Source organism: Bradysia coprophila (assembly GCF_014529535.1).
Source record: "Bradysia coprophila strain Holo2 chromosome X unlocalized genomic scaffold, BU_Bcop_v1 contig_130, whole genome shotgun sequence".
Lineage (NCBI taxonomy): Eukaryota > Metazoa > Arthropoda > Insecta > Diptera > Sciaridae > Bradysia > Bradysia coprophila.
In genome coordinates, this window is record NW_023503296.1 from 37,484 (window position 1) to 65,272 (window position 27,789).

At 38.5% G+C, this 27,789-nt stretch overlaps 6 protein-coding genes and 1 long non-coding RNA gene across 10 annotated transcripts; 3 read left to right on the forward strand and 4 right to left on the reverse strand.

Moving 5' to 3' along the window:
• Positions 1-23,713, reverse strand: LOC119067957. Its single transcript, XR_005086066.1, has 4 exons — positions 23,581-23,713; positions 13,498-13,511; positions 4,651-4,658; positions 1-11 (listed from the first exon to the last, which is right to left on the reverse strand). It is a non-coding gene; the product is annotated as an uncharacterized LOC119067957 (long non-coding RNA).
• LOC119067953 (m7GpppN-mRNA hydrolase) lies at positions 2,587-4,398 on the forward strand. The gene is made up of 4 exons (XM_037171277.1): positions 2,587-3,001; positions 3,070-3,207; positions 3,269-3,441; positions 3,500-4,398. The coding sequence occupies exons 1-4, from the start codon at positions 2,859-2,861 to the stop codon at positions 4,345-4,347; spliced, it is 1,302 nt and encodes a 433-aa protein (XP_037027172.1). The 5' UTR covers positions 2,587-2,858; the 3' UTR covers positions 4,348-4,398.
• On the reverse strand, positions 7,257-8,452 carry LOC119067956 (transcription factor BTF3 homolog 4). The gene is made up of 2 exons (XM_037171280.1): positions 8,054-8,452; positions 7,257-7,809 (listed from the first exon to the last, which is right to left on the reverse strand). The coding sequence occupies exons 1-2, from the start codon at positions 8,129-8,131 to the stop codon at positions 7,402-7,404; spliced, it is 486 nt and encodes a 161-aa protein (XP_037027175.1). The 5' UTR covers positions 8,132-8,452; the 3' UTR covers positions 7,257-7,401.
• LOC119067952 (cell death abnormality protein 1-like) lies at positions 10,478-22,355 on the reverse strand. Of its 2 annotated transcripts, XM_037171276.1 has the most exons (5): positions 22,340-22,355; positions 13,175-13,425; positions 13,050-13,102; positions 12,515-12,992; positions 10,478-12,441 (listed from the first exon to the last, which is right to left on the reverse strand). In XM_037171276.1, the coding sequence occupies exons 2-5, from the start codon at positions 13,365-13,367 to the stop codon at positions 11,444-11,446; spliced, it is 1,722 nt and encodes a 573-aa protein (XP_037027171.1). In that variant the 5' UTR covers positions 13,368-13,425; positions 22,340-22,355; the 3' UTR covers positions 10,478-11,443. The 2 variants fall into 2 exon arrangements, with proteins under 2 accessions (XP_037027171.1, XP_037027170.1); XM_037171275.1 differs by lacking the exon at positions 22,340-22,355 and having other exon boundaries at positions 10,480-12,441; positions 13,175-13,680.
• Positions 17,173-20,968, forward strand: LOC119067948 (sarcosine dehydrogenase, mitochondrial-like). The gene is made up of 11 exons (XM_037171267.1): positions 17,173-17,472; positions 17,533-17,683; positions 17,744-17,846; positions 18,017-18,707; positions 18,769-19,268; positions 19,333-19,475; positions 19,537-19,642; positions 19,898-20,037; positions 20,113-20,213; positions 20,295-20,468; positions 20,529-20,968. The coding sequence occupies exons 1-11, from the start codon at positions 17,364-17,366 to the stop codon at positions 20,927-20,929; spliced, it is 2,619 nt and encodes an 872-aa protein (XP_037027162.1). The 5' UTR covers positions 17,173-17,363; the 3' UTR covers positions 20,930-20,968.
• Positions 22,311-26,653, forward strand: LOC119067949 (peroxisomal carnitine O-octanoyltransferase). Of its 3 annotated transcripts, none has more exons than XM_037171269.1 (11): positions 22,311-22,512; positions 23,639-23,936; positions 23,996-24,124; positions 24,183-24,572; positions 24,635-24,850; positions 24,918-25,109; positions 25,171-25,301; positions 25,753-25,876; positions 25,938-26,110; positions 26,171-26,290; positions 26,360-26,653. In XM_037171269.1, the coding sequence occupies exons 2-11, from the start codon at positions 23,685-23,687 to the stop codon at positions 26,487-26,489; spliced, it is 1,857 nt and encodes a 618-aa protein (XP_037027164.1). In that variant the 5' UTR covers positions 22,311-22,512; positions 23,639-23,684; the 3' UTR covers positions 26,490-26,653. The 3 variants fall into 3 exon arrangements, with proteins under 3 accessions (XP_037027164.1, XP_037027165.1, XP_037027163.1); XM_037171268.1 differs by lacking the exon at positions 22,311-22,512 and adding an exon at positions 23,277-23,423; XM_037171270.1 differs by lacking the exons at positions 22,311-22,512; positions 25,753-25,876; positions 25,938-26,110; positions 26,171-26,290; positions 26,360-26,653 and adding exons at positions 23,263-23,423; positions 25,568-25,672.
• LOC119067954 (probable pseudouridine-5'-phosphatase) lies at positions 26,518-27,761 on the reverse strand. The gene has a single exon (XM_037171278.1). The coding sequence runs from the start codon at positions 27,527-27,529 to the stop codon at positions 26,768-26,770; it is 762 nt and encodes a 253-aa protein (XP_037027173.1). The 5' UTR covers positions 27,530-27,761; the 3' UTR covers positions 26,518-26,767.
• Positions 27,762-27,789: the final 28 nt, after the last annotated feature.

Below are 27,789 nucleotides of genomic sequence, written 5' to 3' on the forward strand. Positions count from 1 at the left end.
CGCTAGCAGAGCTCTATTTTCAACTTTATAAAAACTCATCTACTCGTTTTATTCCCTTTTATGTTTCACGTTAATCAGTTTGTACGGTTCTCACAAACTCAGCAACGACAACTACTTTTCCTTTTTATCATTTTATGACTTACACGTTTCAACTAATTTTTGAAGAAACAAAACCGGTACATCTTTAAAATTAAGACAAGATAATAGGTCAATCGCCTATTTTGTTAGTGCGGTTGACATTGATGAAATAAATACCTTTTTACAAACGGTTATATCATTTGTTAATGGCAACAATGATCAAAATAGCTAATTTACTCAGGATGATGCCGCCTCTATTGACATAAGACTCGTACAAAGTACTGGGGTCTTATACGTTTAAGCTCAGCTGTTGTAACACGTCGAGATTCAAAGTATATGAACGGTGTTTCTATACTTTGGTCGAGGTTGACCTTCTGCGAAACAACAAGCGCAGGCCTCTCACTCTAAATTTGGACTCCTTATTAAGGAATTAAGGAGGTTTTAGCACAAAAATAAGAAGAAATAACGAAATTGTTAGTTAAAATTAAGGAAAATTGATAAGTCTTTTCTCCCGGTTTGTCATTGCCAAAAAGACTGCACGAAATCGCTCGAGGAAGGCCAGAGATAGGGTCGGAAAAGTGCTATTTTATCAAGATCTTTTGTATTTAAAATCACATGCTGAGTGCCAGTCTGGCTACTCGGCCTTACAGTGAAGGTAGTGTTTTTTGCTACTATCTCGAGTAAATTTCCATCGTTTTCACTATTTTCAGTTTCCTAACAAAATGGTTGACATCTGCCATATTGGATTTTACAGTGGAAGAATTATAAGAAGCTCCATTTTCAACAATTACAATCCAATCGACGTTATTCATTCCACATGCGATTTACCGTGGATTTACATAGCAACGTAAAAGTGACAGATGCAATGTTTTTTAAATACTGCAACCCGAAATTTCATTCATAAAATTAAAATTATGAATGAAATTTCGAGTTGCCGTATGAGAAAATTTTTGCATCTGTCACTTTTACGTTGCTATGTAAATCCACGGTTACACGTTATAATACATATACATACGTAAATGTCGTAACGTTGGCAATGTATGTGGATTGAATTATGAGAATTGGATTGTAATAACTTCATTATAACTGTAGGAAAAATGAAATATTTTGGTAAAAGGGAGTAGGGAGTTGCTGCCAAGAATGAAGTGACTGGTTAGCATAGGGATAAGTTTAAATATTGAGACTTAAAGGTGCAGTCCAGTTTCATTATATAGGACTTCAATGAAAAAGTAACAATATTACGTATACTATTCGTACGGGTCCCTTTTTATTTTTAGTTTTTTGTCGCTTCGACAATACCTTTGTCTATATCAAGATACTTATATATACCAAGCTATGTAGACGATGTTAACTTAGACAAGCTAAAGGCTTGATTTCCACTTACAAAAATACCACTCCGTTTAGCTAAGGTAGCATGTTAACACATTGTGAAACTGCTTTCTTCTCCTCAAATCATATTAATAAAGAGGGTGCCGCAGCCGCACTTCTCCAACTGAATTAACTAAATCGGAATAAATCTTTCTAAGTTTAAATCGTATGGTAATTAAGTGAACTAAATTTACTAAATTGAAGTAAGGAATCCCCGAGGAAGGCTAATCCCGTTTAGTCCAAGAAGTGTGGCAATTGTAATAACACAGTTGAAAGGGGTAAATTAATGGCTTTCATAACTAACCTGGAACTTTGCGCATACGATTTATGTACAGTAGTTGGATCCCCAATTTTACAAACGTCACTATTACGCACTGGTGCGTAAATATGTATATGAAAATTCATTTACATTCTACTTTGATCTCACGACGGTAATTCCTTAAGTATTTTCATTCTTAATGTAGAAAATCGCGGTTCGACAAAATTTTGAAGATCTGAGTTTGAACTCAATTTTTTTCTGTTTCTCTGAAGTAGTATGTCCAGGGCGTGTTCGGAATCATAGGAACAACTAATTCTCTACTAAAATAGCCTAATTACGTTACGTTTAATGTTAACTTCAGTTAATTATTAAAGTTTTAATCCATACCTACCCAAAAAAAATGGAAAATCAGCATGGATTTTTCGGCTTCGGAAACTCTTGGACAGCAGCAACCAAAAAAGTTTGTCAATGGATGGTGAAGAGTAGTCTACCAGGAGTCCAACGATACTACGGGAGTCGTTGGTCGTTGCTGTCCAAGGTGGTGACAAGAAGTTCAGAAAATTTGACTACGTCGGAGAACTTTTAAGGGCTGCCCTGCAGCCACAAAGCCACTAAAAAACGAAAAATCTATCAAACATCGTCACTACGGGTCTCTACTTTCCAATCAATACCAAACACGCGTGGGTAGAGACTCGACGAATGTATTTTTATGAGGAATAATCATGGAGGAATTGAAATGCCGAAAATTCAATTAGGCAGCCTCAATCTTATTTTAGTGTACCTAAATACAAATTTCAAATTTCCACCCAATTTTAAAGCGCCACCTGAATGAAAGAAAAGAAAACTTGTCAACGATAAACACGTTCCACACATAAACACAATTCTGACATTTAGGTTGGTAAAAACTTTAGGAGTAGAGTAAAAAAAAACCTATTGTTCGACTCGAAATCCTTATATTGGAATTGAGTAGTGCGACGATCTGGGGACGAGAAAAAAATATTTTTGTAAAAGAAAAGGTGGAAGCAATGCAGCAGTTCATCCAATGCTCCATCCAGCCATGAATTCGTAATAATTATTCCCGGTCGCGACAGAAAAGGATTTACTTTTGTTATTATACTCAATTTTCAACAATTGTTTTTAAAATATCGACATCATGGATAGTGTAAACAAATACAAAGACAATTACAAAATACAGAAGGATATTTTAGACGACTTGGCCAGCCGTTTCATAATTAATGTACCGGAAGAACGGTCCGATCATATTCGGATATGCTTTCAAATGGAACTGGCCCATTGGTATGTACACAATGGAACCATTTCTATTCTGTTGTTGCGTATTATAAAACCATTTTTGCCTATTGCAGGTTCTACCTCGATTTCTATTGTGTTGACAAGGCCATGAGATGCAACATAACGAGCTTCGCGAAACAACTATTCGAACATATTCCGTTTTTGTCGACACAGGCGGACAAAGTGAATGATATTTTAAATCAGTTCAAACAGTAAGTGTCAGTAGATAATGCGATTGATCCGACTGAACTAATCATTACCATTCATGTGTAGATACAAGAAAAACGTTCCAACTTACGGTGCTATCTTGATGAATAGTGATCTGGACAAAGTTCTATTGGTACAATCATATTTTGCGAAGAGTTCATGGGGCTTCCCAAAAGGCAAGGTCAACGAAGATGAAGATCCACTACATTGCGCTATACGTGAGGTCTACGAAGAAACTGGTACGTAATTTGAGCATACGAGACCATTTTCATCAAATAACGAAACATTTTCTTTCAGGCTACGATATTTCGGACCTAATAAGACCGGACGTATTCATTGAGGGCCAAAGTCGACCGGAAGATCATCAGACCACACGACTGTACATCGTGCAAAATGTTCCAACCGATACGGTGTTCGTTCCGCGCACTCGAATGGAAATAAAGTCGTGTGAATGGTTCAGCTTGGAACATTTGCCGACGCACAAAAACGACACCGTTTGCAAAATACATTTAGGAATCAATGCAAATTCGTTCTTCATGATCATGCCATATGTGAAGCGATTGAAGCGATTTTTACTGGATGGCAGTACTACGCAAATCGTGGATGTTATGGTCGACAATCAATTGCAGAAAAGCAAGAAATTTTCAAACGGTGTGAACAGCAACGGAAATGGTTCGACAGACGTGACCAAGAAGCGACAGCGCCACAAATCATTGGGCGACCTGGACGGAGTGAAGCCATTAAGTGGCGTTGCAATCGGCTTCCAACAGCAGGGTAAATTACCCACAAATCCGGTACAAAACGTCGGTTCGTCTGTGATTTCATCCAATGGTAAAAGGAAGGTGAAGCCAAACTCAAAACGGCAATTATTCGGTGGAGATGGACTCCTAAGTGGTGGAAACGATTATGCTGCCACCGGTCATTATTTCGATGACAATGCCAATACTACGCCAACAAATTACGGGAAATTGTCGAATTTTAAGACGCATAGACAGAGCACACAACATCGCCCAAAGAATCCAATGCAGAAAAGGGCTATGGTTCCCATTGACGATTTTCTCAACCGAGACCCGAACATTGACCAGTGGAATCATTTTTCATTCGACCGGTCAAAATTATTTGTAAATTTTAACTTGTTAGATTGACGGAATGGATTTCATCCGATTCGTTAATTATAAACAGAAATCATAAATCCATACGGCGCCGTTTCATTTCGATCGATTTTGGTGGATAACATTGGATGTTCAATATTTGTGTCGGTAAGTTGAAAATTGTTGCATATCAGGCTGCTAAGAACTGACCAGAAAGCAGTAGCCGAATCGGGTTGCTCCTCGTAGATCTAGCGTTGAAAAGTTGCTCCTCATATTGCGACACAGCGAGTGTTGAATTAACTTAACTACGCGTAGCATTCCAAACCTTTTCCTACTGCAAAGCCGCAGCATCACAACACATTTTCCTTTCAATTCTACCCATGATACAAAGTTCCTTAACCTCCCTGACTATCATCTATCGTTTAGTTTCAGAACATCGTTTTATAAGTTTTAATTTCTTATACATCGCAGCGTAGACACAAGAGATTGGGAACTCTTTGATGACCGTTCATTCGAGCACAGTCCACTCAAACTTTGAATTGCCACTGCTCATGATTCTCCAAGTCTAAAGTCTCTCGTATTTAAGCGATACGATTGTATGACCTAGGTTTTACACGCCCCTCCTCAACAAAAAAGAAGTTTTTCCGAAACTCACCCAAAAACTAAGAACGCTCATCGATTCAGGGATCCATTGAGAGTTCAGAGCAGCATTCAGTAAAATCGACCCAGCTTCTTCCCCATACAAAATTTTTCGTTTCATGAAATTTCATACACCTCTCTGAAACCGGTTTGTTTTGTCACAAAAGTAAAATGAGTGAACAACTTTTTCGAAAATTCGAGTGGACTACACTACCTGGAGTTAATATTCAGTCCTACTGCATCTTTTCACAGCTGAAACTTATGGAACCTTTGTTGCGAAAAATGTTGTGTTCCTTGATCGAAAATTGTAAACTTTCTCGAGATTACCTTCTCGATTTTTTTATATTGCTGGACAGGTGGAAAATTATGTTATTGAACGCAGAATGGTAATGTTGGATTCCAGTTCAGTTTTGAGCAATACAACAACTGGACTCCTACATTGCCATTCTGCGTTCAGTTGTAACCAGGGCCTACTTTAAGGGAATTCTCTAAAATTCCTAAATTTTTTAGTCTTTTTTTTGCTTATTTACTTCCAAGGCCACATATTGAACAAATTCTGGATTTTTTAGCTGTTTTCGTGCATGGAAATAATGCGGTATCCTGGATGATACCGGGAAGTCGTCGGGGCGAAAAATTAGATACCATGAAATTTAGCCTTCGCCGAAGGCGATTTTCTTTTTTTTACTGTAAAAATTAGACCTCACAGGGAAATGTCTATCAGCGGGAAGTACTCAGCGGGAAATATCTATAAGCAGGAAGAATTCATAACTAACCGCGAAATAGCTGTCACCGGGAAGAACTCACACCGGGAGATATGTATCAGCGGGAAGTACTCACTGGGAAATATCTATCAGCGGGAAGAATTCAGAACTAACCGGAAAATAGCTGTCACTAGGAAGAACTCACCGGGAAATTTTATCAGCTCGAAGAACTTATCGAGAAGTTTCTACCAACGGGAGTGTTAAGTCTCTATCAGCAGGAAGTACTCATCGGGAAATTTTTATCAGCGGGAAGAGTTTATCAAGAAGTTTTCGTCACTATCCAGATCCCGATGAATTATTCTCTTCTACGAACTAAACTTTTGATGAGTTACTACTTCTGGTGAAACAGTTCCTAATAGGGTGCATAGACCTAAAAATTTAAAAACTTCGCCTGCGGCGCTTTTGCTCAAATTATAGTTTCATTTAGAATTTTGAGTTTGTACAGTTTCAAAGAATGGTACCATTTTTGCATCATCAAAAGTCAATCTTCAAAAAATTTCGCTCGCTCCGCTCGCGAATTTCTTTTCTTTATTTAGGTAAATTAAGGAAGAATTTCGGAAAGAACCTTAAGATAATTTTCCAATGAGTTTATATCTGTTTTATCAAAGGATGGACTCGTGCAGTTAGCATCTTTACAAACATTCTCTTCTACAAATTGATGAGTGAAAATTCATACAGAAGAAAGTCACGAAAAGGTTTTAGAATTGTAAAAACTAATGTTAGACCTAAATATGCACAAAAAGACTAGAAAGGGCTTTAGAAATAATATTCGCGCCACCGGGAAGTTTTTGTCAAAATTTTCGGATACCGGGAAGTTTTGACTTGGTTACCGGGAAGAAAACATTATTTCCATGCACGGCTGTTTTCGACCATATGTAAGCCAGTCAAAAAATTCTTAAGATTCATAAACAAATAAAATTTGTGAATTTGCGGAAATTTAGGGAATTTTGTTTCCAAAATAGGCCCTGCGCTGTATTGATCTCGGTTAAAAAGTAGGAAATTCAATTTTCACGAGTAATGTGAAACACACACGAAATGATATTTCCAGGCTCGTAACTATGACTAAATCTAAGAGTGTGAGATTCGGTAATGGACTTAATATTGTCATCCCACTATACTAACCATATACAACCTAGTTCCAAACCACATCGGTTCTGACATCTGACCTTCAATCACACTTCTTTGAAATAAATATGCGTCGCATATTATGCGTATTGGCTTTTGTTCTGTCAATGATAACCAGGCCCTTGAACTATCCCTACTCCAACAATTAGTCATCTGTTATCGATTACGCTGACAAAACGAGCTTGGGTCAGATGTATATGGAGCAGATGATGCAAAAAAAAATTTGTTTTGTTTTCGATCTCCAGTTCACACGTCGAACACAGTTTACTTGTAAACCTGGGGTCGTGCCATAAAAAGTGTTGGCTGCAGTCCATAGAAGATTTGAATCGAATTTTTGCACACATTAGAATGATAGGGGCCGGTCGATAATACACTTACACACAAGAGTGTGAATGCGAACAGAATTTTTATGGAAGAAAAAGCCGAACACATTCTATATTCATCATATCATTGAGATTTTTCAATTTGATTTTTTATTACAAATAAAATTCTATTTAAGTGTTTAATTTCAAGACCTTATCAAGAATTTAAACAGTTTTCTGTCTTCCCATTAATTGAAAGAATGAATTATGAGAATTCCTTTTCAATCGACCGCATTTTCGTTTACCGTAACCACATCCTCCGCTTTCTTATCATTGATCGCAACCTCGTCGAAATTTTCAACCAAATCGGGTACATCATCATCGTCTGGCATTTTTTTCGTCGACATCATATCACTGGCAATTTTCTTTAATTGCATCAATCCCTCCGGTCCCAATTGCGTCAAAATGCCGGGCAACATTTCCGAGATTTGTTTATTTTCGCCATGACCAGTGATGGCAAATGTATTGGTGGATAGTGATGCTTGAGTCTTTGGATTGTTGAAGTGGATGACGCTGCCATCGTTCTTGATGATGTTCACCTCCTCAATGCCCGGTATGGTATTGACGGACAGTTTCTTCAGAGATGACTGGAGTTTTTTGTCGTCGGTTGCCGGCGTGCTATGAACGACCTGAAATATTATGACAACACGGTATTGTTAGCAAATCGAATGTTTGTTTTGTGTCGGAAACAAATTGGCAACGAAAAAAATTGTCGTTGGCAGACTGATCGAGAAAATGTTCAATAACAGACGTCTGAAGTGAATTTATTCATTATGAAAATTCGCCGTTTATTTACATAGCAGCTGTGCAACGACGACACAAAAATATAAAACAAAAATTTTAACAAAATTTTGCACAAAGAAATGTCTCTACCTTCTTCTTTCTGCGAGCAGATCCCTTTCCACCAATTCGAACTTGTTCCTGAAGTTTCTTTAATTTTTCGGCGTTCATTTTAGCACACTCTTAGCACTGCTTTTATAGTAATTATTTTCTTATTTTATGCAGGAAAATTGATTTCTAACACGTGCTGCAATTTGCATAAAACTTATCGCGAATTCACCATTTTGAAATGTTTTATGCACTTTGCTCAATTCTTCGTTTACAAATTCAATCAATTTGTTTTCACTCCGTACGACCGAACGTTCGTACAAATCAGAGTATGGCTATCAAATCGAATGAAATGACTTTTTTTTCTTCACTGAAATAGGTACTGCGTTCTTTTGTGTGAATCAAAGTCGCACAGATATCCAAAAAAACCTTTTCAGATTGCAATGTGAAGTTAGCGATAGACGAATTATTTATTATTTTCAAATAACGGCGCGACATCTGTGAGAGTGTTTATGAGAGGCATCAATTGCGCGCCTTTTTTCAAAAGTTTGCTCGGGGTGAATACTGGAAAATTTCACTTTACGAAAATCCCACCTCGTTACAGGCTCAAGCGATGTAATAATAAAGGGCTGTAACTTAAATCTGACACTAAAAGCATAGAAATGTTCTAAGATGTCGTAATAGATAGTTATGGTCAGAGCGAAAAAACCGAAGACTAATTAATTATAACTTGCCTTGGGGTACTTGTCAAAGTATTTGCTTATCTTTCAACATGTTACGTTGAGAGCGAGAGGACCGAAGACCAGAACTTGCCTTGTGGTACTCGTCGAAAGATTGCTTTCTCTTTCATCATAATACTCTATTAGAATACATTTAATGTGAAAATAGTACCTGTCTCAATACTGACACAAAGGGAAAAAAGTCAGATTAAATGTTCAATCTACGGAAAGATTACAAATATTAAAATATTTCGTTTGAATCTTTTCTTAAAGACTACAAAAATTGCGCTTCGAGTTAAGTATAGTTTCCACTTAAAAAGAGCACTCCGTTTAGCCTCCGTCTACATGACAGTTGTAAAATAGAACAAAAGAACTGTCACGCAAACGGAGTAATAATTAATAGTACATTGAATGACAAGGGGCGAAAGTAAAAAAATTCAACCGTGTGCGAGAGTTGGAGCCCGCGCCGAAGACAAGGGCTCTAAGCGCACAGGTTGAATTTTTTTACTTTTGCCCCGAGTCGTTCATACTATTTTTTTTGATACCAACATTGAAAATTGATACGTATCGCAAACATCGCAACAAAATGTTGAAATAAAAAGGCATTTAGCCTGAAAATGCGGGGGTCCAGGGGGCGGCAGCCTCCTGGTATATGAAAAATTTAATAATTTAGCCATCACAACAATAACACACACAAAAATTAAGATATAACTAACAAATCATTCAGTAACAAAAAGTATCAACTTTGTATGCTAATTTCAATAAGAACACTGGCGCACAGTGTTTTACAATTTTGATCAAAGTATTCTGCATAATATGAGCGGATTTTGTTGACAACTCGACTCATTTCTCTCATTTTCTGTGACGTCAGTCACTTTCGCTGTTCGTTCAGTTGCGTTCGCTCTTCGTTAAGTACTTTCTCCCCGTGGGATGCATTTTTTTACTTTCACTCTCACTTCGTTCGGCCTACAATCCGCGAAATTGCCTAAAATCAATCGTCCAAAACAGGTACACAAATAACCATTCCACTCCGTTTGCGTGACAGTTCTTTTGTTCTATTTTACAACTGTCATGTAAACGGAGGCTAGACGGAGTACTCCTTTTAAGTGGAAACTATACTTTAAAGTAGTTAAAATTGATGGTAGCAACAAGAAATGAAGGTCAAATATAAAACATTTTGACACAAACATATTTTGTTTTTGTTCAAAGTTCGTTGTTCCATTTGAAATTTGTAATCATCCGTCATGCATGAATCTGCCTCAGGAACTATGACAAATTCTTCCCATTTAATAATAAGAGGGATTCTTTGGAAATCAATCTTCGGAAACTGGACGTATTTTTCGCGATCGATCTGTGTAATGGAGAGTCAAAGAAACTTTGCAAGTGTTCTCCGATAAAATTTACTGTTCTCCCTTGCAAAATGGCATAAAACTTGTCCCCAATTTTTGTGTTACATCAAAAAACCACAAAAATATTGAAAGTGTTCTCCTAAAAATTGCAAAATCCGAAATGTTCTCCTAGCATTGCTAGTCTGCTAGATTTCTGATCCATATCGATATAGATGTCGGTCCTAAGATGTCAAAGCTGACTATAGACATCGTATACTTCTGCGATTCGCGATGACTGGTTATCGAAGGTCAAAATCCTCGAAATTCCGTTTTTTTTTTTAATTTTCTTTATTTTAAGATAAACAAAAAAAAGTCTGCTTAAATTGCACAGCCAGTAAAAAAAACGATCTTTTCAATTTGATAATTTCAAAAATAGAAATTAAATTTGGTCCAGTTTTACTAATACTGAACGTTAGTCATCCGGATGGAAGTCGACTCATTGGTAAGTCAAGATGGAGCAGATATTGTTTAAAAAATGAAAAATTGATCATTACATAGCAGCTAGCACCCTGCGAAAATGATCCATTACATAAAGAATATATTATTCGGTTCATTTCACGTGAATTTCTTTGTGAATTTCTTTCGCATGTGGCATGGGGCAGGCAATAAGCCAGAATACATCGGGTAATTCGGAAACAATCTTATATGACACCTACAAACTCACTCGAAAGTTTTGCGCAACTTGCTTCGGTGACTGTTTTTCTCGCCTTCGGTTCTCATTTACAAACTCTACACTTGCCGAAAAGACCGTTACCGACGCTCGTTGCTCGAAAATCATTATAAGTTGACCACAACATTTGGATTGTGAGTAGGCTAGAAAACTGATTGTGGTTATTATGGATATGAAAATGAAAGTGCAAAGAGTCACGTAGTTCCAAAAAGAATATGGTCCGCGTACATTCTCAATCCGAGTATTTTGGTGGTTGACTTATATTGGTAGATTACGTCCTTGTTTCGCCCTTTTTATTATTTTGACTAATGGGAAGCGTTGATGAAGAGGGTAAAATTATCCGTAGAATTTTATTCTACTACTTCAGAAGGCTGACAAGGGCTTCAAAACCTTTTCGTCAAAATACCAAGCAGTAACCAAACATTGGATTTTGATTATCAATTTGTTCTGGACACAATGGGCCGCACGAAATTTTCCATGTTTCTACAACCACGAAGGAAATTTTAGTTTTTACAAATGCGAAGAGACCAGTTTTGTAACAGAAAAACGGCTTATATTTCTACACAAAGCGAATTTGAATTTAAATGTTGTCAATGTCGCAAATAGCGAACAGATAATCCTTCTAACGCCCGTTTGAGAGATTCAAACTGAAAATTTATCACAGATACTTAGCAATGAAAGTCATAAGTAAGATTGCTGCTACACTACTGTGAACAGAATCTGCGATGTTAATACAGGATCGCTTGTCTTTGGAGACTATGTATTTGCTTTCACATCCGCAAATCTTAAACACATCATTGACGTGTGTTTGATCATTCAAACATGTTAAATTTCCAACACATTTCATATTGATCCTATTTCCTGGCACCTCACAGCGCTGATTGAACTGCAGTTTACACTCACTGTCATCCCATTCTTCGAACGCAGCATTACAACCGCAATGACCTTCTAAACAAGTCAACATCTCCTGAGCAAAGCAATCACCAGTTACAGCACATCCGGTTCCATGTTCACCGTAACAAAGTCGGTTGTCCTCCTTAAATCCCGCCGAGCATGTGCATCGCTTCCCAATCGGTTCACAATACATTCGTTGCTGGTCGCAATTAAAATCATTGAAACACACAGTATCAGTCACATTACCGAAGCAGCTTCCCGTTGCCTCGCTGTACTGCGTATGATTCTTATCGCAGCCACAAATGCCATCACTACATTGGAAGTAATGTGAGCCCAAACATTCCGCATTTGATTCGCAAACTGTTCCGTGAGTACCGAGACACAATCCACTCGCTTCGTCCAATCCATAGCCCCGGTTACACGTGCAAGTTGAACGCTTGCAAAGTGCATTCTCAACGCATTGCTTTTGGTCCGCCACATCACATTGTTTTCCAGCCATAATTCTGCATTTATCGTCTGTGTCGTCGAAAATTTCGGTATTACGACATAAACAAAGGCCGGCTTGATCGGTAAGCACAGTTTTCTGACACGATAAGGTGTCAGCGCAATCACCATCAGCAAAACATGTTCCATTAGCTGGCTTGCCACATCTAGTGTTTTCATTGCTCGGAATATATCCATTGTTGCAGCGACATATTTCTTCCTTGGAGCATTCGGAGTGAGGGTCTACGCACAGATTTTTCATGATGCCGGAGCAGGTTTCTGTTCGTTTTGATAGTGTCTAATTAGTCATCAAACATTCGTATAAACATCCATACAAGTTGTTAGTACTTACCGCCAATTTTCACAAAACAACCGAACTCATTCCCTTTCTGGCTTCGCACAGTTCCCGGGCGACATTCACATTTACCGCTTTTCCCACAATACAGAAATTCCTGTTGATTGCAATCCTTTGACGAACTACAAATCCCATCGTACGTAGCAATACATTCGTGTTCCACAGCGACAAAATAATGTAAACACTTGCAGTGGTGGTCATCGGTACAGACGGCGTTCGCTGTACATGGTATCGCATAAGTTCCATCCCATCCCCATTTTCGGCACTCGGCATCGGTATTTACTAAAGCCACACAGACCTCTTGGTCGCGATCCCATTTGTAATCCGAACTTTTACATCCACAAACTCCACTATTCAGACAAATCAGATCGGTTGTTCCGCATGACATTGGCTCTGCAGGTGAACACTTTTTTCCATACTGTTTCAGATGTCCGTACGCTACCGTCATGTAAAACGATATTACACTTGCTGCAGCCTAAGAATAGTCAAAATATGTATATCACGTCTCTGTCTCACAATTCAGACCACTTACCGTTGCAATAATAACAACCAATGTCAGAATCACCAATCTCTTCAGTCCGCAGTCTAGAATCATAAAAATCCACCGCTCAAATTTATTACTTGTCACTGCTGACAACTGGCATCATTCGAACTTACAACCATTTCCATTGGAACTTGGGACTGATACACCATCATCGTTTTCAGGTTTAATGTGATGTTGAAGACGCCGTTCAATTAGTCGCTCGGCAGACTGATTTAATTCTTCATTCACAAGATCATATGGTGGTGGTGGACTCGGTGGTGGCGCTGTAGGATTGATGAAAGGTCTATTTTGTTGGTTGAGATTCATTGCTCGGATCGCTCGCCGATTGGTTCACCAAGAATTTAATTTATTTTATCGATGTTCACTTGCTTTATTGATTCCACCCACAGCTGGATATGTCCCTATTTCTATGTTTATAAACACACACTTTAGATACCATTGATAATGGACCTTATTCGTCCATTACTTTAAGTAACACTTTATTTACGTATTAGATCTTGATGGAAGATAATTTTCTAGCTGTTTGTTTGGAATAAAATGTAAATAAACACTGAAATCTGAATGTCAAACCATACAAGACACATTCAGGTGAATCACAGAAATTATTCTGCAACGCAACGACATTTGTAGTGTTTCCGCCGTTGTCAATAACTTTGAAGGTTCCAAAAAAATGCGCGAATTAAAATCAGCACGAAATGCCCGATCTGGTGATACTCTGCTCATGTGCGAGAGAGGTCGTTAACAGTTCCATTTTGCAGCAGGAAAATGTTGAAAAATATTTTCTTTTCAACTTTTTCCTACAATATCTGTGAGACTTGAACGGATAAAAACTCTTCCGTTTGGTATGGGTCGGTGAAATTGAATTGCTCCATTAAAATCAGCATGAAATGCCCGATCTGTTGATACTCTGCTCATGTGCGACAGAGGTCGTTAACAGTTCCTTTTTGACGCAGGAAAATGTTGACTTTTTTTTCTTCAACCTTTTCCTGCAATAACTGTGAGACTTCAACGGATAATAACTCTTCCGTTTGGTATTGGTCGGTGAAATTGAAATGTTCCATTAAAATTAGCATGAAATGCCCGATCTGGCGATACTCTGCTCATGTGCAACAGAGGTCGTTAACAGTTCCATTTTAGAGTAGGAAAATGTTGAAAAATATTTTTTTCTTCAACTTATTCCTACAATATCTATGAGACTTGAACGGATAATAACTCTTCCGTTTGGTATGGGTCGGTGAAATGAAATTGTTCCATTACAATCAGCATTAAATGCCCGATCTGGTGATACTCTTCTCATGTGCGACAGTTCGTTAACAGGCCGTTAACAGTTCCATTTTACAGCAGGAAAATGTTCATTTTTTTTCGTCAACTTTTTCCTGCAATATCTGTGAGGCTTGAACGGATAATAACTCTTCCTTTTGGTGTGGGTCGATGAAATTGAATTGTTCCCATAAAATTAGCATGAAATGTCCAATCTGGTGATACTCTGCTCATGTGCGAGAGAGGTCGTTAACAGTTAGAAATAGAAATTTTTCTTTTATTTTGTCAAAGTAGATTGTGATCATTTTACATGGGTTTGTTTTTTAAATATTTATAACTTGAAAATTTCGTCAAACTTATTGCTTGTTGGGTGGGTACCTAGAATGCTGGCTGCGTTGCCTTGTTGAATAGCCAAAGATAAACGGTTGTATAAGAATTGTTTCGCTCGAATGTCACCAGTTTCTTCAATTAACATTTTGCCAATTGAATCTACGAATAATTTTGTTTCCTTGCACCACGGGCCTAATGTTTCGAATGCTAAACCAGCCAACAGAAAACCTGACGCTTTGAGTTTCGTACGTTTCGTATAATGACTGTGCTTCTGTTGGCATGCTCGTTCAGCCGCTGAACCTGTTACCTTGCTTGTAAGGTGAAGATATGATGCTGCCATAGTGTCGACACAGGTAACGTCCCAAATCAATCGTTTCCCTTTGGACCATGGTGCGAGTGTGACGCCATCTGGGCGTTTACCATCATCACGTGAAAGGCCTATCGGTTCCAATGTATTGCCACGACGTGCAGATGTCAAAGACCTATTGAAGATCTGATTGAGGATAACGTGTCTTGGATATGTTCCCTTAGCGTTCGGGCAGCTAAGGCCATGTGTACCAGATTCGTCTACTAACGAATTGCATATGCATTTGTGTGCGGAGTAACAGTTGACACCGAGACGGAGAGCAACACAAACTTGAAAATCTTGATCGTTCATCGCCGTACCAATGTTGCTAGACGTAATAACGCGTAACCAGCCACCTGACTCTGGTGCTTGTACAGCTTTAAAACGGGCGATATCCTTGACGTTTTCGTAGTTAATTTCTTCCGCAATGATTCTTTCTACATTGATTAAATCCCACTGTTTTTGTATTGACTTGTTTTCCGGAACTTCGCCGTGGTTAACTGTATTCCAGTAGTCCAAAGATTCGTTATAATGATGTAATGTAATTTGGTTGTCCATGCTGTGTAATATGCGAGACACCAAACTACGCACTCCATGCAACGAACTAAGAAAAGCTGGAAGGCAGACATCGGATATTTTCCTGATTCCTAAGCCACCTTTTGAAATGGGTAACCCCGCCTGGGCCCATTGGATTTCGTCAATTGTGATGTTGATAATTGATTCCAAACATACTTTTAAGAAATTATCCATGTCCAATGTTAGGCTCTTGTACTTCCAAAATGCACACGTTCTCAACATGTAGGTCAATTTCGGGATAAACAAACAGTTCTTTAGTAGACAGTAAGCGGTTTGTGCATTCACTCCTTCAAGTCTTGATGCCAAAAGTTTCAGAGTTTCGAATTTTTTTCCAAAAGCAATCGGATAGCCTTCCTCAAAGATAGGTGCGCCTAATATTTCGAATTCATGTTTTTCGGTTATCCGAATACGAGGAGCAACTTGTTCGAATGCATCAACAATTTTTGGGTCCTTGAAACCAGATACAAAGAAAAGCTCGCACTTATCCGAGTTAATTGTCAATCCCAACTTCCCAGCTTCTTCAATAATCAATTTAAAATCGTCGAGAACGACTTGGTAGTTGTCTCCAATTGAACCATCATCAAGGTACCAAGAATTTAATTCTGATTTAATGTCTTGTATCACCGGTTGTATTGTTATGCTGAAAGACAACGGTCCACAGGGGTCACCTTGTTGACAACCTGTTTCCGATGAGATCACGTCCGTCCCAAAGAAAAGCAACGATGGAGCGGAATAGCTCGATGATAACAAGTGATAAATTGACGGGAATTCTTTGGCCATTCTTGACAACATTGTGCTCCTATCGATCGAGTTGAACGCATTTTTGAAATCAATTTTTAAAATAACTTTACCAGCGTTTAATGGATTGTGAACGTAATTTCGGACGGCGTGAATTACGCTTTCACCACCCAGTGGCGTTGCAACTCCAACTTGATTTGGATTCAGACGATTATGAGCATCTTCTTGGACGTGTGAACAAGCGAGTTTTCCACATAGCCTTCTCATTGCATTTCCCACAGCTATTGGCCGAATACCATTATCTTTTTTCCATAACGCGCAGAGTGAAGCGCCAAAGAAGATGGGTCTAATGTCAAGCGGAACCTCACCACCTGATACAAAATTGACGAATCTTGTTATTGCCTTCAATGCTCGTTCACCTGCTTCTCCAGCGGTTTTTGAAATCATATCCTTAAAAAATTGAGGTCTAACACCATCAATGCCTGGACCTGATCCATGTTTAAAGGAATTGATTTTCTTTTTGACTTGCTGCTCGTTAACAATGAATGAGCATGAATTCAATGGCGTTTCGACTTCTATTTTCGTTTTTGAATTTGCTGGTGGATGCTTTGACTTTAACTTTGATAACGTTGCATCATGCGCGAATCTCCATTCTTTTAGTTTCTCCTGAATTTCCTTTGAGAGTAACCCGAAACTTACTCCCCGAGATACCGTTCTTATGATGATCACTGTCTCAATCAGGTTCCACCAAAATGTTATTTTACTAGCTTATAACAGTCGTTGTTGCGACGATTTAATGCTATTTTCTTGTAACATATTTTGGTTTTGTGCTGAGATCATTTTAACTGTTAAAGTAAATGAAAAGGTCTTGTTTAACATTTCAAGAATGTTTATTGCTTATCACATATGCCCGTCGTAAATTCATCCACGCACGTTTTCTTTCTTCAATTTTGTTTTTTGTAGTTCGATTTAAAAATAGATTTTTTTGATCCATTATTCTCCGTTGAGTGAACATTGTACACCTAGAATTACGATTGTTTCGGTGTCGGAAAATGTTCAAGTGCCTGAAAGAGTATCAAACTTACACCAAGTACAGAAGTTTATATCGATCGATCAGCAACCAAAACAATATTCCAAAAAGTGCTGATGTCGTTATTATCGGCAAGTGAATTGCATTTTCGCACAAAAAGTCGCTAATTTAAAAATCAAAATTTACTGTAGGTGGTGGAAGTGCTGGTTGTTATACACTGTATCATTTAGCCAAGCAAGGAGTGAATTGTATTTTGTTGGAACGATTTAAATTAACATGTGGAACAACATGGCATACGAATGGCCTGATGTGGAGGATTCGACCGAATGATGTTGATATTCAGTAAGACCAAATAGACCCCAATGACATTAAATTGTTCTAAAACTAAGCCATTTCGAATAGATTGTTAAATCGGTCTCGAGACACAATCTTAGATATTCAGGAAAACACTGAATATGATCCCGGATGGATTCAGAATGGAGGCATATTTATTGCCCGTACAAAGGTAAGAAATTGTACATAATAAACGGTCCACACTCTACGGGAAAAAGTCGAGTCAAGTTTGATATTCCAACTGAAGTCAGATAGCTTTTACAAAATCGTTGATCACCTGAAGAGATTTTTCTCCCTGTAGAGGCTGCATATACCTTGTATCAATATAACTTTTTCCTTAAGAAACGAATGGATGAATATATTCGTCTCTCGACCATTGCCAAGGTTTTCAATATTGAACATTCAATGTTATCGACAGAGGAAACATTGAAAATATTTCCATTGCTAAATCCTAACACGTTTGTCGGCTCTCTACATTCACCAGGAGATGGAATTATTGATCCAACTATGCTGTGTAATGCTTTAACCAAACTAGCGATACAAAGCGGAAAGGCTCAGGTAATTGAAAATTGTGCGGTAAAAGGTATCAAAGTCGATCAAAACGATCGAGGCGTGAAACGCATTATTGGCGTGGAAACTGACCTCGGAGTAATAAATACAACTGCGGTGGTAAATGCAACAGGAGTTTGGGGACGCGACCTAATCGAACCACATGGAATCACACTACCGTTAGTTCCTATGAAACATTCGTATATTGTTACTGAGTCAATTAAAGGAATTCGTGGGCTACCGAATATACGGGATCATGATGCGTCTATAGCTCTTCGCATTCAAGGCGAAACTGTCTGTTTAGGTGGCTACGAAAAAAATCCGATTATTTTGGATCACGTCGAAAATGATTCGAGTTTCTCGCTGTACGATTTGGACTGGGAAACATTCGATTCGCATGTCGACGGAGCGATTGAATTGTTGCCTGCATTCGGTTCAGTTGGAATAAAATGTACTGTTTGTGGTCCGGAGTCTTTTACTCCTGGTAAAGATCATCATTCGGGACTATCGATTTACCATTTATAACTTTGTGACATCATTTACAGACCATAAGCCATTATTAGGACCCGACCCGAGATTAATTGGCTTATTTCATAATTGTGGCTACAATTCAGCTGGAATGATGTTCGGAGGAGGTTGCGGCGAACAATTAGCTAAATGGATTGTGAGTGGTCGCCCAGAGTTTCACATGTTCAATTTCGATGTTAGGCGCTACACGGCAAATCAATTGTCCAATAAGAAATGGGCTATCGAACGTAGCCACGAAAGCTATGCCGAAAATTATGCCATGGTTTTTCGAAACGCTCAATGTCTGGCCGGGAGAAATTTCAAAACAGATGCATTGCAAGAGACACTGACGACGAATGGAGCTGTAATGGAAGAGTGCCACGGCTATGAACGACCGGCGTTTTTCATCGAAGACCAAGTACCGGTACAGCCATACGATTGGTATGGATTTTATGGAAATGAATTGAATGTTGACCATAAGTACAAGCAAATTTTGAAGGGAGATGAAAAGTATGAATTCTCGGATCACTACGACTTGGTACACAGTTTCGTTGTGTTAATTTAGATTCCACACACATAAACCGTAATTTATTTCTATGCAGATTAGAAGAGAGGCGTTGAGTTGTCGTGAAACTGCCGCCGTATTTAATCTGAGCTCGTTTGCTAAATTTTTCATCTACGGACCCGAAGCAAGAGAGGCTCTTCAATGGATCTGTACTGCAGATGTTGATAAACCAATTAACTCGTTTGTTTTTGATAAAGTCATTCCGAAATGGAGCTTTTAAATAACAGTTTTAATTTTACAGAGTCGTTTATTCGTGCGCATTGAATGAGCGAGGCGGAGTAGAAAGCGATTTTACCGTGACCATTTTAGATGTTGGAAATGGAAGTGTAATCCATCCAAGCTATGAAGTAAATTTAGATTTTTTCTTAAAACAAATACCTCAATGTCTTAGCATTCGTTAGGGATTATTCGTAAATTACGTAAAGCTCTTTCAGTGCTGTTATCACATTAATTTAGGATTTAATTTTGATGACAGCACTGAAAAAGCTTCACATAATTTACGAATGATCCTTTACAGTGAGCTACCAATTCTGATCGCTGCGGTTTTCCTATGCTCTCATGATCTTATACATCACGAAATCTTACTAAATTTTATTCCCCAGGGAAAAGCTTATTACGTAGTTGCGGGAGGTTCATCTGGCACGTATCTGTCGCACATCAAAAACGATATTTCAAAGTTTAATGTTGACGTCCACGATGCAACCGATGAGATTGGTATCATTTCTATTCAAGGACCGAATAGGTTGTTACACCTCAATTGCATTAGCTGTTCGCATTTTTTTTTCAATTTTTTTTTATTTCGTGCATGATTCTACAGCCGCAAAATTGTAGAAATATTCTCAGGACTTGATTTAGGTGATGGAAATTTACCACCGTATACAAGCAAAGAGCTTGCTGTTAAAGTTCCAGAGTTCCAAGGTATGATGGATCTTTAGTTTAAACATCGTTGAATCGATAAAATTGTGTCTCTCAATTCACAACGGTTTCCTTTTTTTTCAGAAAATTTTTCAACTAGACTATCCAGTATTGGATTTGTAGGGGAACATGGTTACGAGTTCCATGTGGAACGAAAGAATTGCGTTTCACTCTATAACGACATTATGACCATCGGTTCTCAGTATGGATTGAAAAATGCAGGCTTCCGTGCATTGCGTTCTCTTAGCTGCGAAAGGGGTATTAGATGTCACATAACCAACGTTTCTACCAGAAACATTACCGAATTATCGCTTTAAGGTTATCACGCCTGGGGCTACGACTTACGGTCAGACGACACTCCAATCGAATCGAATTTGGAAGCAATCTGCCGACAAAATGGACCATACAAAGGCAGCAATATTGTTGATAAGCAGCGTGCTGAAGGTGTTTTCAAACGATTAGTTTATTTAACCATTGACGAGAAGATACCACTGTGGGGCCTGGAAGGGGTGTTTCGGAATGGCAAATGCGTTGGACATTTACGACTAGGTGAATTCGGATATTCTATAAATAAATCAATTGGAAAGTCGTACATTTCGTGTGCGAAGGGAAATTGGATCGATAATGAATATTTAAGTAATGGACAATATGAAATTGATGTGCTAGGACAACGCTACGGAGCAAAATTACATTTAATTTCACCATTTCTTGGTAGCTAGTGCTTTGTGAAGAAGAATAAAAACGATTTGATTGTAGATCTGTGAGAGATGTGTGTGGTTGTTTTACGTCTTATCTAACACACTTACATTTCACAAAAATAAGCTATGAGTCGATCTTGGTCAAGTTCAAGGATACTTTCAGAGTATAATTTCTCCTCTATCTAAAACAAGCTAATTAGTGAAAAATGTTACTTTCCACAAATAAATCGTTTATTTGTCGATTATTTCACTCCAACAATTCCAACGATGTTGCCAACAAGCGATTCGGTGCTATACTCTTTGCGCAGCATAAATAAAAGTGTCGTACATTGTAAAACGCTCTCCTTGTAATAAGTCATTGGAAATTTCAACGATATGTCTTTGCTTAGTGCTGAAAAACTAATAGCCCAGTGGCGCCCGGAGTCTTAATCCGCCGCTCTGACGTAGTGACTCGGAAGAAAGTGTTATCAATCGAGAAAGTCGGAAATATACGACACCACCATCAATGATTCTATTATGACACATCTGCCTTTCGTTGCGGCTATATGACATTTTCCATATGAGACCTTTGGCTCAATTTGCGAAATTTAGAAATGCGAAAACCTCCCTTCCAAATGATTACTTTTAGGCCCGTAGGAGCGGAGCTACAATAGTTATTTATGTAACAAGAATCGTATGGAGGTAAACTACTAAATATGTGTATCGCTGTAAAGCTGAGGCTCTCCACATTTTTAATAAATAATAATTTGATCATATAATGGCATTAGTGAGGTCACAGCACTCGTCAAAGATCACCGAGGTTCCATCGATTCTGAGAAATTTTCCGGAGTTCATATTTTTGGCCGTTTATCATCAAATTTTTTGAAAGTAATATTTGCCGCGGCAGTACTTGACCTCACCTTGCGTAACGGAAATGAAATCCGGACTACGAAACCCCATTTTTCGACTTTTGGCCGCTTACCACCAGCCAAGTATGGAAGATCAAAAATATCTGAGACTGGTTTTAAGGCCTAGGCACCAAGGCCTAACTAGGCATATATAAAAAAGTCCCGGAAAAAATAGCGCCGATTTCGGTCAGTCGAAATTCAAAAGAATCCCTCTGTGTCATATCGTGAGCCTAAAGTACTTTGCACCGACATTATGATGCTGAGTTGCATAAACAATTTTATATTTGATTTTCAAATCAACATACAGCAACAAAACACGTAAAAGCGCCATCTGAAAAATAACCATGAATTTAAACCTAAACCTAAAGCATCAACAAACCAAAGGTTGTGGAGGCGGTAATGAAAATAAATATTTGTAATGTCACGATGATATCCTAACTGTCCATCGTTGTTGTGGACGAGACCACTGAACACCGGAAAAGCTGTTGTATTGGTGTTTTAACAATTTAGCAGGTTTGTTTTGTTAAATAATAGTATCAAAAACCTTGATGTAGTTTATACGGTGACTGTTTCGTGTTAATGACTGAATAATTACTTTTTCAATGAATTCATTTGTTGAATCGAAAAATTTTTACATTTAGCGATACATGGATACATGAATGTATGAGTGATTGACATTCTGGAATTTATATCCAATTCATATTAATTGAACTGTAGGTACGGTACACACTCAGAATTTATGTTAGGACATACAAATTACCATAAAATACGATATCGACTTGGTGAAGGAAAGAAATACTTAAAATTCTCCGATTGCGGTAATTCAAATTAGTGTTTGCTTGGGTGCAATGAAATTAATTGATTAAATTACGAGTGTAAGTTAATTATGTTTGAGGTATAGTAATGCTCATTAGCTCATTAAAATGTGTCGAAAATTCGGTAAACAGAAATGAACGGACAGTACCTTCATTTATTTGTTTCCTGTTCTTTCAGTAAACAAATTGTATTGATTTTGTATACAGACATAGTTTACAATTAACTCAAGTAAGTGCTTGTAAGTACAAGCAGGAATGACAGTGTCTAATTTTCGATTTTTTTTTTATTGATGTGAATTTGCCAATGAAATAGCTGTTGTTGAATTGAAGAATTCAGGAGTCACCTGATATCGAGGACGATCTAATCCTTGAAATTCACAGAGTTGATAAACTACTTTGTAATCACAACTAGTCTTTTGATTTGTACGCCGTTTAAGCACTGTTGAACTCGATAGTCGATATCTTAAGTTCACATGTTATCATTTTGTTTGTTGACTGAGGAATGTATCCTTATGAACGAAGGCATTACATATACATCCCCGTCATGCTCTTTTTTGTCGAAGCTATAAATGACCCTTTCGTTCTTTTTCGATATTTTTCCTGGAAGTGTTTCGCTAAGCTCCTCTGTAGTAGTGATGACATTTATGAATTTCCCCTTAGAAATGCTTTTCTTTCGCGGAAAAACATTGTTTCTGCATTACATGATAAGAATTGAAACGTTTCGGATTACACATAAATGCTTTCATTATGCACACCGAGCGAGTATACGATAACGACGATAAGTGTAACTCTTTGGACTTGGACTTTAATCCGGTATTAACAAGCTTTGTCAATTGCAAATCGTTAAAACCGGTCTGAGCGATTAACACAAGTGTTTTGTAAAAGAGGAGGTATGTGAATTTCATTCAATAACTCTCTTACATTGCAACAGACATTTAAGTGTTACCGTAAGCGAAACGATAGCAGCGACAATATGTTTTCTATATCTCCCTATCCTTGACTTCTCGCTCAATACCATTCGTGTTCAGTTTTCAGGGAGCGCAACATCATCGTATCGTTAATTCAACGGTTAGAATGACAACCCGGGACCTGTTATTTTTACAACCAGCAAACGAGCCGAACACTTTCGCGAAAGACGATTTATTGCCAAACCTGCCATTGCCTGGACTGAGCGAAACACTAGAGCGATATTATGAATCGTTGAAACCATTCGGTAATGCCGAGGAATTGGCCAATTCCCAGAGCATCATAGAAAAGTTCAAAAATGGAATTGGACAGAAATTGCATTCAGTTTTGCTGGAACGAACGAAAAATCATCGGAACTGGGTACGTGTAGTGTTGTTTCTTGCGACAAATTTAATTTCAAATTAAGTGATAAAATTTAGGTCGAAAAATGGTGGGAAGATTATGCATACTGTACAGATCGTACTCCAATTTTACCCCTATCAGCAATGGCAGCCGTTTTTTTAATTGAAGCAACAGGCATTGAAATATCGCCTCAATATCGTTTGAAGGTACAGCTAAATTGCCTACACTCTTGTGTCTCTCTCACACTCAAAATGTTCTTTGTAGGGAGCTGCACGACTAGTATACAGTTGTTTGGAACATTTCGAACTCATCCGTACCGAACGTATGAAGCCCACATCAACACCAGATGGTTCCATAACATTTTCAATGGCCCTTTACCGGCGACTATACAATAGCTTCCGGATGCCGGGCGACCAAATGGATTCGATCCAATGTCATTTTAAAACGGCAAGCGAAGGAGATGCTCCGAAAAACATTATCGTCATCGGGAAGGGACGAATATTTTCGGTTAATTTCTATTGCAATGATGGCTCTATCATGAGTCATAGCCAAATCTTAGCGATCCTGACGGAAATAGCTAATATCATTGATCTATCCGATGTTGACGTACCCATTCCAGTTTTGACTTGTGATGATCGTAGTTCCTGGGCTAGTGTAAGCCAGAAAGAACCTATCGATTCGTGCTCATTATTTCATTTTTCACGTCTGTCTTCTAGAATCGTAAATATCTAATGGAACTGTCGCCGAACAATGCAAAGCTTATGAAAATGATTGAGGAGTCAATCACTGTACTGACCTTGGATGAACACAGTCCGGAAAATTGGAATGACATTGCACTGCACACAATCAGCGGAGATCTGCACTCAAAATGGGCCGATAAAAGCTGTTCCATAGTAGCGTTTCGGAGTGGCCGATTTGGGTCCATTGGAGATGTAAAAATAATTGAATTCACTGGCCATCACTGGCATAGCACTTTTAAATTTTCTCTTCCGATTGTAGCATAGCTGCTATGATGGCACGGTGTCTGTTGCCTCGATGATGTTTCATATTTTGACCTTTTCGGAATATCCGGAACCAGATTGGAATGGTGGCTCGCTGAATGTGGGAAATTGTGTAACCGAACTCTGTTTCGACGTTGATGAGCACATCAAAAGCGAAGTGGAACGCGCTACTTCTTTCGTCGAGCAAACTGTGAGATTCATCAAGTTTTTGATGTATCAGTTGAAGAGGCATCACTCATATTTCGTTGCAGGGTACCAGTGTAATTGTATCGACAACGTGCTTCAGTGGATATGGGAAAAATTTTATGAAAAGTGTTAAGTTGCACCCTGACGCATACATTCAAATGATTATCCAAGCTGTCTACTACAAAATGCATTCTGAGTAAGTAAAACGACTGAGCTAAGTGAATGTTTCGCCTCTCACTCTCTTCTTATTATTTTCATTGGTGTGTCAGTTTTCAGTTTTTCTAAAGGAATTTTGTTTGTCTTTATCGGTTAGGGTGCGCTTCTAGTTGCCGAGTCAATTTGTCTTGTTTAGTCATTCATCATACTACCATTGATCGATTTCGTTGCGAGCAATTTATTTTTCCAAAATTGAAATTTGACCACGGAGTATTCAATCTGTCTTTCTTCTTACTTTACACACACACACACACAACAAAGTCTGAACTGCACAGCACACCATCAACTACGTTTTATGTGTAGTGTTCAATGAAAACTAAGAACTCCAACGCATTGAATCTCTTCTCCTTAGATATTAGATTCTATTACCACAATGCTTTCGTGGAGTGTTAATGACCTCTATCTCATCATAGCTCAATTCATATTTTCAGAATCGTTGCCACATATGAAACAGCCCTGATGCGAAGCTACTATAACGGTCGCACGGAAACATTACGATCCGTACAATGTGCAACAGTGGATTGGGTTCGAACGTTCCTGAACGCATCGGAGAATGTAAGAAATAGGAAGAGAGAAAACTCTGAAATTTTGATCTGAATGATCTGAACCATATTAGGACGGCACTAAATTGAGAAAATTGAGACAAGCAGTCGATGCGCACAATAAGTTAATGGCAAATGCCCGTGACGGGAATGGCATCGATAGGCATTTATTCGGTCTCTGGTGTGCGGCGTATGAGGAGGATATTGACATTCCGGAGCTGTACGATGATCCCCTGTACAAAAAGAGGTTGGTAGTCTTTTGGTATACAAAGTATAAATGTGCACCTGACACAAATGAATTTTACAGCGGTGGCGGTGGTAATTTCGTTTTATCAACCAGTACATTGGGATATTCTATAAATAATGGATTCGTTGCGCCGATGGTAAAAGATGGATACGGACTGTTTTATAGCATGACCAGCGAAACGTAAGAATTCCGATTACGTATCAAGTGGTGTTGCAATCTAAAAGTATGATTAATGTTCTCTGTTTGTAGCGTTTGGCTTCATGTTACAGCCAAGAGAGACAGTACGAAGACAAGCGCTCACAAGTTCGCTAGAACTTTTGATGAAACATTGGTGGAGGTGCAAGATATGATAGGTAGAGCTGTCAGCTCGAAAATGTGATTTAATTTTTAAAGCAAAGATAATCTGCTCCAACTACTTGGAAGTATTTATTTAAGTATCTAGCCGTTTTAACTATATAATGGACACAGTCCCACTTTCGGATGCTATGGAAGTTTTTGTTTTATATACTTATATGAGAAATAAATCTGCTACACGAAAAATGGGCGGTGGTATTTTGTTCAAGACGCTAATTCAAACGCGGCATTTGAATTCAACAATTTTATAAATTTAACTTACGAATGAGTTAACATCAACAACAACAACATCATCTTAGATCTTCACTTGAATGGTGGCAGGCCAAACATTTCTGGTTTGAAATCAAGCAATGACTCTAGAACTAATGTCGCCTCCTTCCGCTGCTCGGGCGCCACTATTTTATCTGGAACCATGACAGATTGCATTCCAGCAGATACGGCCGCTCTGACACCGTTCGGTGCATCTTCAAATACTAAACATTCACTGGGACTGGGTTTCGCCTGGAAGCGTCCTGCTGCCACCAAGAATATATCCGGTGCCGGTTTGCCATGTTTCACTTCAGGATCCGTTGAACCATAAACTTTGTGATTGAATAGATCGAACAAGCTTTGGTGGCTGCTCATTTTGAGTTCACCCATTTCTTGGCTGGAACTTGTCGCTAAGCAGAACGGAACCTTGGATTGATGCAAATGAAAAATCAAACGATCAGCGCCTTTCAGTAGATCTAATTTGCCGAAGCGCTTTCGACACAATTCCGTAAATTTGTCTTGAAATTCAGCTTCCGAAATTGGGAGTGCGAGCTCCTTAACGACAATTTTTATGGTCATTTGTTCGGTAGTTCCCATCACCTTCATTCGCACATCATGCGGATAGTCTTTGTTGTATGATTTGGCGATGTCGCGCACCGCGGCTTCGTAAATGTGCTCCGTGTCAAGTAGGAGACCGTCCATATCGAAAATCACATGCGAGACTTTTTTCATAGCTACTGGACTTTTACTGGACACGTTTCGCGAAAAGATGTTTGCCACAGAAGGCAATAAAGCCGAACTGATTAAACGGTTCATGTTCGAAATTTAGGATGACGCAATATACAATGTATATTAAAGAAACTGGTGCCCTTGCTTCGAGGTTATCAATCGAAATAATCGTCTAATTTTCTGTCGTTCGCAGTGCCAAATTTATAGTAAATCGATGACAAACTATTTCTGTTTATAATTATTTGCGTTTACCTCTCAGTGACATCAAAACATTATGAAACACATGATTTCAATCGATTCAATCACCGAAGCACGTACACCATATGAACTCACATTCTTGACTTTTA